This window comes from Dermacentor variabilis, chromosome 3, assembly GCF_050947875.1.
Source record: "Dermacentor variabilis isolate Ectoservices chromosome 3, ASM5094787v1, whole genome shotgun sequence".
NCBI classification, from domain to species: Eukaryota; Metazoa; Arthropoda; class Arachnida; order Ixodida; family Ixodidae; genus Dermacentor; species Dermacentor variabilis.
The window spans coordinates 48,498,970-48,509,909 of record NC_134570.1 but is presented as its reverse complement, the minus strand read 5'-3'; the positions used below and the strand labels follow the sequence as shown (position 1 = coordinate 48,509,909).

Below are 10,940 nucleotides of genomic sequence, written 5' to 3'. Positions count from 1 at the left end.
AAAAAGAGTGTCCCGACTATTGATCCATTTCCTTCTAGGTTAAGTTGTAGGCAACCCTAATGATAACATGATAAAAACTACATACAGCCTGAAGGACAAGGACTGTGAGACTACATACACTGCGCTGTGTATGTCGTCTCTTACAGTCCTTGTCTTTCGGGCTGTACGTCGTCTTTTATAGTGGATTACCGACTACCCCAAGCAACAACCCTAGAATAATAACACTCGAATAAAAATCTTGTTTTTCCAGACCTCAGAAGAAACGCCGTCAGCCTTCTCTTTGAGAAGAAGGCCATACCGAGTACCAGCAAGGAGCCTGAGCAAAAGTATGCAAGCCTCGTAACTGTGACCTCCGTGGCCTTAGACATAACCTTCGTAAGGAAGGTTACCAATTTTATACTATCATCGATGTAAATATGCGCGCCATCATTCGTCTGTAAATAAATCATAATCACTTTAACCATAGGATCCAACTATGGGGGAGCGTCCAGCTGAGGCCTCCCCGAGTGATGCCAAGGTCAACTCCCCCAACCTAATGTGTTGAATGAGCTCCGCACTGTTTGCATTTTGTGAACGCTGTCCTCGCTTTTTTTGTTCGGCCTACATTCGAGGTTATATATTTTTTTGTTGGCTTCAGACTTTAGGGGGTGAGCTTAGAATCGGGGTCGGCCTAGATTTGAGTAAACGCTGTCCTCGCTTTTTTTGTTCGACCTACATTCGAGGTTATATATTTTTTTGTTGGCTTCAGACTTTAGGGGGTGAGCTTAGAATCGGGGTCGGCCTAGATTTGAGTAAATACGGTATAAGAAAATTCTTGCAATCGGACAATTCTACGAGTTCACATGAAACGTGCACACATGGAGAAACAGATGGGACACAGCGCTACATACATACATAAATATATATATATATATATATATATATATATATATATATATATATATATATATATATATATATATATATAGTAAAAGAAGTCTCCCAAAAAGTTCGTCGCCTCTTTCCTGCGTATATATATATATATATATATATATATATATGTCGCAGAACATAAGGAAGTGAGAAAAAAGATGCATAAACCCATCAACCCAGCAAGTTCAACTGGAGGTGGCTAACGCAACAAGAGAAAGAGAAACAATTTACACGCGCCGGGTTCGGAAGAGTTACTTACAAACAGGGCATCGAAGAACTTGACAAATTCGGTGGAGTGCCTGACGGATGTCGTCGACGTCCATCATTCTATGTGCATTTACTCATGGCATGTTGCTGTAACACAGCTGAAAGACTGAAAAAAATATTCTTACTGCAGGTACAGGCACACCGCATAAATGATGCCAACCTGTCCTTGCAAATCGACGATATGGGAAAAGCAGCGCAGTCATTTGCGAACGAACCAAAGACTGGACATGCCGCTCAAATTGTGAACACCGGTAAGAGATGTCCCGTATCTCAATATCTGTGATTCCATACAATTCCCGATATATGATACGACTGCACAGTAGAGTTTAACATTCTGCACCAAGAGACACGCATGACCAACAGCGCCTGCATAGCAGCAATCGGAACTCATAATGTGGGTAATCCAGTGCCTCCATGGTCTGGGCACATCGCACTGCAGTGGTGCTCTAGATCGTGAATGCTCCAGAGCCCTTGCATACATAATTTACTACTGCTGAGGCTCTAATTAATCCACATGCTTGAAACTTTGTCTACACCTGGTCCATAACTTGCCCCTAATTTTAATCAACTGTAAGCAAGGCTTCATGTTTAGTCCACCGAAGATACAGGGCAGACATTCTACAAAACTTCTTAACATCCAAACAAATCAGCACCCAACAATTATTGGGAACGCTCCTAATTGCACCATGAATGTTAACTGTGCCACGGCTTGCACTTAATATTCATTGCATTTTCATTGCTATAGAACTTGCTAGCGACACTAGGAACTAAGCTGATGATGACCGTGCGATAGACACTTTCGAAGACTGCTCTTATTTATTATTCTTAGTCGTAATTTCACGCTCTAACTGCCAATTTTTTAGACTTGTACAATGGACCATTTTACCATTCCTTAAGGCCGTTTTGCTTGCTCATTCACCCTTGTGACCGAGCATGGGCTATAATTATTATTGTACATAATTATTATAAATTCGCAAGCAGATTTTCCCTTACTTCACACAGTAACAGTAGGAAGACGTGCAAAACACCCTTCATGATTAATGTCAGCTATTGGGTCTGTGTTTTCTCTGCAAGCCCAAGAGGTGGTTCATGGACCCTTTAACAGAGTCTCCTTAGACCGAAAAAGAGTGTCCCGACTATTGATCCATTTCGTTCTAGGACAAGTTGTAGGCAACCCTAATGATAAAAACATGATAAAAACTACGTACAGCCTGAAGGACAAGGACTGTGAGACTACATATACTGCGCTGTGTATGTCGTCTCTTACAGTCCTTGTCTTTTGGGCTGTACGTCGTTTTTTATAGTGGATTACCAACTACCCCAAGCAACAACCCTAGAATAAAAACATTCTTATAAAAATAAAATCTTTTTGCAGACGTGAATACCAACAGGATTCAGATGGTGTTCGAGCGCAAGGAACTGCCGGGCCCATCGAAAGATTGCACCATTAAGTATGGGACAGCCATCACGGTTGTATTTGTTTGCCTGGACGTAGACTTGGTGCGCAAAGTGGCAAACCTCGTCATCTTGTTTGCCTGGACGTAGACTTGGTGCGCAAAGTGGCAAACCTCGTCATCTTGTTTGCCTGGACGTAGACTTGGTGCGCAAAGTGGCAAACCTCGTCATCTCGTCATTGTAAATAAATCATGATCACGCTCCAACAGCAAAGCCTCCCCGAGTGATGGCAAAGTCAACTCCCCCAACCTAATGTGTTGAACGAGCTCCGCACTGTTTGCATTTTGTGAACGCTGTCCTCGCTTTTTTTTGTTCGGCCTACATTCGAGGTTATATATTTTTTTGTTGGCTTCAGACTTTAGGGGGTGAGCTTAGAATCGGGGTCTGCCTAGATTCGAGTAAATACGGTATAACAAAATTCTTGCAATCTGACAATTCTATGAGGTCACATGAAACGTGCACATGGATGGCGAAACAGATGGGACACAGTGCTATACATATATATATATATATATATATATATATATATATATATATAATGTCGCAGAACATAAGGAAGTGAGAAGGAAGATGTGCAAACCAATCAATTCAGCAAGTTCAACTGGAGGTGGCTAACGCAACAAGAGAAAGAGAAACAACTTAATTTACAACCGCCGGGTTCGGATAGAGTTACAAACAGGGCATCGAGGAACTTGACAAAGTCGGTGGAGTGCCTGATGGACGTCGTCGACCAGATGTGGAAACACTGAAGAGCACCGAGATGTGGAAAAGGGCTACCACCATACTCATCCGCAAGCTGGGCAAGCCTCCAGTCTCGACAACCTCTGACCGACAACGCAGGGGGGAACGCAGCAGTGCCTCGAAAATATGCCTCGAATAGACCTCGAAAATATGCGGGTGAGGCTGCATCTCGAAGAAAAACAGCAGCTCTGCAGCTTGGCCCATCTCCACAGGGCGATCTCCACACAACAGGCACGCTTGTAATAGTCGCAGCCACAGGGATAATGGAGGACCTTGCCCGACGGCTCGCGTCTTTCGTAATCCGCCTTCTATAAGCCGGTGCTCTGGACGCACGGATGGGAAAGGCATCTAGTTTTGATTCAAGAGATCAATAAAACATCCATGTGCTTGAACAACATAGGCGGTGACCACGGGGGGGGGGGGGGGGACGCAGCAGTGCCTCCCCGAGCGATGCCGGAGTCAACTCCCCCACCTAAAGTGTCGTTACCAGAGTTACCCATATTTGACATTTATTTTGAGTTGCCTCTGCCTCTTCAGTTAAAATGTTATTGTGTGTGACTAAAAGCTTAGTCGCAAGTGTGCGCATACGTGCGACAATATGAGGACAAGCGCATTAGAAGCACCACAGACATTTTTTGTTCAATTTCCACTGCGATTGATTGAAAACTATTCCACCGAGCTGGGGTGCCCGCCTCTTGCCCTACACGCAGGTAGGGAGTGGGGACGAAGCATGCATGCGTTGAGGACGGTTCATTTCCACTACTAACACCTTGCACAGACACCGTATATTTAAATATATAGACACACTATGTATAATGGTATGAGTAACCTACGCCCAGACGAGCGACAACCACTTCCTACTGAGAGTGACGAACCTCGATAGGGCTATAGCGGCAAGCAGAGGAAAGACCGCCCTCGGCCACCGCGAAACCCCGGTTGAGACCAGTAAGAGATTCCCCATATTTCAATATCTATGATTCCACAGAATTGCCTATATATATGATACGATTCCATAGAAAAGTTTGACATTCTGTACCAAAAGACACGCATGACCAACTGCGCCTACATAGAAGCGACCGGAGCTCATAATGTGGGTAATCCAGTGCCTGCGTGGTCTTGGGCACATTGCACTGCAGTGGTGCTCTAGATAATGAACGCTCCAGAGCCCTTGCATACATAATTTACTACTGCAGAGGCCCTAATTATTCCACATGCTTGAAACTTCGTCTACACCTGGTCCATAACTTGCCCCTAATTTTAATCAACTGTGCGCAAGGCTTCATGTTTAATCCACCGAAGATACAGGGGAAACATTGCGTCCGATATTTTAAGGCCACACGTGACCAACTGCGCCTACATAGAAGCGAGCGTGGTTCATAAAATAGGTAGTCGAATGCCTACTATAGTCTTGCGCGCATCGTAGTGCTGTCGTAACCTAAATCAGGACAGCTCCAGGCCTCTTGCATTAGTAGTTTACTGCTGAGGCTGTAATTATTCTACACGCTTGAAAGTTCACCTACAACTTGCCCCTAAGTAACCCCTAATTTGAGACAAATATAAACGAGGCTTTATGTTTAGTCCACCAAAGATACCGGAGAAACCTTGTACAAAACTTGTTAATAGGGAAACAACTAAGGGTCCAACAAATATTTGCAACGCTCCTAATTACATCATAAATGTTAACCGTGCCACTGCTTGCACTTAGCATGTGTCTCATCTCCATTGCCGTACAGCTCACTAGCGACATCAGTAACATAGCTGATGACGACCGTATGGCGCTTTCGAAGACCAGCTTTTTTTTTTTTTTGCGAACGCTGTAACTATAGGAATTTTTTAGGCATTGCATAGGCATCTCACATAAAATGCTCCTCCTTCTTCAACTTTGTCACACAATGAGTTCTTCCATGACATTGGGCAAACTTGCGCAGTTCCTAATTCACTCCTGTATAAGCAATATTGTACAGGGGACGTAGCAGGAGCAGGCTTGTGTTGAATAAAGAGAGAGTTTGAAAAAAAGGTGGCTTCACGCTCCGCTTGCGCGCTCCATGCAGCGCGCACGCCTGCAAATTTAGCTGGGCGGTTCACAGCAGTTTGTGCTACCGCGGACTCTCTCTTCCTTTTTTTTTTTCCAAGCCCGAAAGGTCGTTCAGGATCCCATTAACTGAGTCTCTATTACACTGACAGGAAAATGTGCTAACTCGTGCTCCGCTCCCGATTTCTTTCTAGGAAAAGATGTTGGCAACACTTGTGAATAGAAGCTCTTGTATTAAGAAATGTTCTAATGTGCAGCCTTCCCCGAAAACACCATACAGATCTCTGTGTCGCGATGGTACGACGACGGGACGGGAGACCAGGCACTCCCCTTCGGTTCTCCATCAAATACCGGGGAATCCAGAACGAGTGGGCCAAAAGACTCCTAACCCTCGTCATGAACCACCTTTAGGTACAATAGACTTTGCCGAGTTTCCACCTGGGCCGGTATTTTGTAGCGATGCCTTTTCCAATTCTATGCTTTTTCAGGCTTTACGCGCTTGGCCAGTGGTCAGAGCGACGGTCTGCCCACATTATCAACAGGATCAGGCGGCCGTGTGTGGTGGATGACAAGAATAGCATAGAATAAGGCATAAGGCATCGCTACAAAATAGCGGCCCACATTTCGTGTTTCCATCATTGGATGACATTTCGGTTGAGACCTATGCAGCGCATAAACAGGAACACTGCATGAGAATAAACGTCGCATTCGATTAATGCGTCGCTATAAAAGCTTATGCTGAGGTTAGTACTGCATATTGCAGCAAACAGTGGGCTTTTCGATATATTAAAACATGAAGTAGCTTAGTAAGTAATTTGCGTAAGTAACCAGAAACACAATGGAAGTTATACAAAGTGGTGTCTTTGTGGCACTGCGCTTAAGATTGGTTCCAATTGCAGATGCACAGCACTGTGTGCGTCTTACCAGGCTCTTTTCGCTTGTTCGGTAGGCAGGATCCTGCCTCACTTCGTTTCGGGGCCTTACACGTGTACACACAAAAAAAAAGAAAAAAATCATGAGCCATCCACTCTGTCAAGGTGGTTGACCAGCGAAGCTGTTTACCACGCGACACGGAGGTGACACATAATTTTGAACAAAAATACGAACTCATTGTCTTGATGGCAGGTCATCGTGGTGAAAAGTACACAGACTCATTTATTGTCTTGATCGGTGGTAAATAATTATTTCACTCGCAGCTGCGATCACATTCTTTGATAATGTCAAATCGATGCGCGAACGCCGCTGGGTGGTCGGTTGGGCCGGATCGTTGTGGCATCGCAAGGGATATGTCTGCAACACGGAACGCCTAAACCGCTCCCTTTTCGGTACCAACTCATCATCATCGGTACCGACTCGTCGTCATCGAAATCACTGACAACGATAATAGGGGTAGTATCATTGCAGCTAATTCGCGCAAACTGAGTAGCCATGAACCTTAAGGGACTATGAGTCATTGCCTAAACCGCTACCTTTTCGGTACCGACACTTATACAATGAAATCACCGACAAAGACAACACGGGTAGAATCATCGCAGCTAATTTATGCAGAGTAGCCATGAACCTTGCGGGACTACGAGTCATTGCATTTTTTGTCGACAAGTCATGGCGACACCGGCCATTACAATATCCATCGAGATGTTCCACAAGGGGGACTTCTCAGTCCAACTATTTTCAATGTTACATTAATTGGCCTTGCTTCTGAACTTCCTAACACGGAAGTGAAGATTAGCACATATACTACCCCCCAGCTCGTACTACCCAGATAACGTTTCGCACGCTGCCACCAGGCCCCGCTACTATACCCCAAACTCCAGCGCAAGACGCCCATAACCCTCTGTCTTACCCTTTCTCTTTTTTGTGTTAACAGTTTCTTTTGCGCTCGAAGCTATGTCACTGAAAATGTCACTGCTAACCTAAAAAAAAAGTGCTGCTTGTCAGTCACTGCTCTTCGAAGTTTTTTTGCTGCTTGTGTGCTGCGTCTGAAGGTAAATTTTATCGTTGAAAAAGTGCGCATGTGTCCCACAACAGTGTGTGCTACGCTCTGCTTGCACACCTCTTATTAGTGGTTATTTTCATTGTTACTGCAATGCTCGGATGCCTCTGCTTCCGCGGACACCAATGTTACTTCAGAAATGGAATTGACCTTTTTTTGCTATTTCATTATATGCCCTGCTATGCTCACGTACGTTAGATATCTGTAAGATTGGGATTTGCTTGTGATAATTTGTTCTTACGGTAGCAGAATGCTAGAACAAATCTTCCTTTTACAGATAGCGGTTATATACCAGGAAGTGGACAAGATCAGGCTCACCATCACGCAGTGGGACGCAGCAGCTACGTTCTTGGCCGGCATCGAGGGCACTGAACTAACGAGCTTGCCTTCGTTTTATGGTAAGAGATTTTCCTTATGTCAAAATTATTTTGCTGTAATACAATGTGCTTGTGCAACAGAATAAGTGCTACATAAAATTAGAAATGCAGTCACTGGTCTGGTACTTGTTACCTTTCTGGGTTGTGGCAACGCTGGTCTTTGCATATTATATAAGATGCAAAGACCGGTGTTACTGTAAAAAGCCTAATATTATACAAACCCGATTTAATACAAGGGGTAATTTAAAGATACTCGGAGCGAAAAAAAAAAGTTTCGCCAGCTTATACTTCGCAACCCGCCATGGTTGCTCAGTGGCTATGGTGTTGGGCTGCTGAGCACGAGGTCGCGGGATCGAACCCCGGCTACGGCGGCCGCATTTCGATGGGGGGCGAAATGCGAAACACTCGGTCCTCCACTACGGCGTGCCTCATCATCAGAAAGTGGTTTTGGCACGTAAAACCCCATAATTTTTTATTGTACTTCAAACCAATCCTTACAATGCTTAGGTATTTTCTTTCTTCAATGTGACACCAATTATATCTCCGTGAAACTGTGTATAATTAAGGCAATAAAATCGTTGCCGCGCGCCGTATGCTGTGTGTGCGAGTACAAGCGTGTGAGGGTGAGCCGACGGGGGCCCGCGGTAGCTCGCGGCTCAATCTCATACGCAAAAGATAGAAGCGGGAAGTGCGCCGACTTCCGTTACGCGAAAGGCCGTGAAGGGATGGGGCGAGGGAACGGGGGGGCGTATTTTGCTTTCCCCGGATGATTCCACACGGAAGAGAGAAAAAAAAGAGGGCGAGGAGTACGGCACTACTCCCGCCGGACGCCCTTGCACACTATCGGTTCGCCATGAGGTCACGGATTGCCTGCGCGGCTCTTCCCATGACTGCCGGCAACGCCCTACTAAGCCGCTGACGCGCGCATGTGGTTTTCGGACGTCAGGGCGCGCCGCGCTCCGTTGGTTTCTTTCAATGGCGCCTTTCGGGAAAGAAGTCGCGATAGCAGCAGCATAAATTTTAATTTATGGAAGCTCTTTTCGCTACTTCTGGCGTGTGATGAATGCAACTCTTCAAAAGTGCCCTTTACGTTACGTGACACGTGAGTGGTGTATATTCCAATTTGCGAAATGCATTACTCCACGCCAGTTCACAATTTAGCTGTGTCAACTTTCGCGTATGTGGCTTCCACTCGTGTTCCTTCGCGCCGCTCCGAGTGCCAGCTGTGAAATTAATGCCGTAAGGTTTTCAGGATTTTAACTACTGAGCAACTCGCAATCGCTGATGCGCCCTTCGTCGACGTCGTTCCTCGTACATTGACTGGCGCCACGATTCGGATGCCTCTCACTGCGTTCGTGCCGACGAAGAAAGGACGCCATTGTACCACGTGCTTGAATGGGGCACTCTTTGCGGGTGGCAAGTATGCTCGAGTCCACAATACCTGTGAATGAAGAAACGATGTGTTGTCGAGGTACAGTGTACGAGTAATGCATATAACAGAGGCGTCTTCAGAAACTGGGAGTGACACTGAGAGGAATCTGTTATTCTTTAAGTTTGGGGGTTTAATAAGTTTAACGCTGTGTGACCTTATCATCAATCAGCAAGACTTCATGTTTAGTCCACCGAAGATACAGGGGAAACATTCTACAAAACTTCTTAACCTCCAAACAAATCAGGACCCAACAATTATTTGCAACGCCCCTAATTACACGATAAATGTTAACTGTGCCGTGGCTTGCACATAATATTCATTGCATTTTTCATTGCCAGAGAACTCGTTAGCGACATTAGGAACTAAGCTGATGGCGGCCGTGCGACACTTTCGAAGACTTTTTTTTTATTCGTAGTCGTAATTGCACGCTGTAACTAATTGCAATTTCTTAGACTTGTACAAAGGACCATTTTATTATTTTTTAAGACCGTGCTGCTTGCTATTCACCCTCGAGGCCGAGCATGGGCTGTAATTATTATAAATTCGCACGCAGATTTTCCCTTACTTCACACAGTAACAGTAGGAAGACGTGCAAAACACCCTTCATGATTAATGTCAGCTATTGGGTCTGTGTTTTCTCTGCAAGCCCAAGAGGTGGTTCATGGACCCTTTAACAGAGTCTCCTTAGACCGAAAAAGAGTGTCCCGACTATTGATCCATTTCCTTCTAGGATAAGTTGTAGGCAACCCTAATGATAAAAACATGATAACTACGTACAGCCTGAAGGACAAAAACTGTGAGACTACATATACTGCGCTGTGTATGTCGTCTCTTACAGTCCTTGTCTTTTGGGCTGTACGTCGTTTTTTATAGTGGATTACCAACTACCCCAAGCAACAACCCTAGAATAAAAACACTCTTATAAAAATAAAATCTTGTTTTTGCAGACGTGAATACAAACAAGATTCAGATGGCGTTCGAGAGGAAGGAACTGCCGGGCCCATCGAAAGATGGCACCGTTAAATATGGCACAGCCATCACGGTTGTATTTGTTTCCCTCGACGTCGACTTGGTACGCAAAGTCGCAAACCTCATCATCTCGTCATTGTAAATAAAGCATCATCACGCTCCAACGTTTTTTATACCCCAATTAACAACCCTAGAATAGCAACGCTCTTATAAAAATAAAATCTTGTTTTTACAGATGTGCATAAGGACCGTATGCAAATGGTATTCGAAAGAAAAGAACATCCGGACAGATCAAAAGATGGGAAGATTCAGTATGGAACAGCCATTACAGTAGTGTTCGTGAACCTGGACGTGGGGCTTGTGCGCAAACTGGGTCATCTCGGCATTGTAATAAATCATCATCACGCTCCAACAGCAAAGCCTCCCCGAGTGATGGCAAAGTCAACTCCCCCAACCTAATGTGTTGAATGAGCTCCGCACTGTTTGCATTTTGTAAACGCTGTCCTCGCTTTTTTTGTTCGGCCTACATTCGAGGTTACATCGAGGCTCGCCTCGATGATGCGGTTCGCAATTTTTTAACCTTGTACAAAGGGGAATTTTACCTTAAGGCCGTTTTGCTTGCTCATTCACCCTTGTGACCGAGCATGGGCTATAATTATTATTGTACATAATTATTATAAATTCGTAAGCAGATTTTCCCTTACTTCACACAGTAACAGTAGGAAGACGTGCAAAACACCCTTCATGATTAATGTCAGCTAT

At 44.9% G+C, this 10,940-nt stretch overlaps 1 protein-coding gene across 7 annotated transcripts in view; it reads right to left on the bottom strand.

Moving 5' to 3' along the window:
- Window positions 1-10,940, bottom strand: part of LOC142575557 (uncharacterized) — an 84,932-nt gene that overhangs the window by 20,364 nt on the left and 53,628 nt on the right. For 5 of the 7 annotated variants that reach the window (XM_075684998.1, XM_075684999.1, XM_075685003.1 and 2 more), the window contains one exon: window positions 5,089-9,218. The exons of the other annotated variants lie outside the window; for them this stretch is intronic. In XM_075684998.1, coding sequence (XP_075541113.1) covers window positions 9,009-9,218 — 210 coding nt within the window. In that variant the 3' untranslated portion in view covers window positions 5,089-9,008. Of the gene's footprint in view, window positions 1-5,088; window positions 9,219-10,940 lie in introns of those variants that run through there. 7 annotated transcript variants of the gene reach the window in all.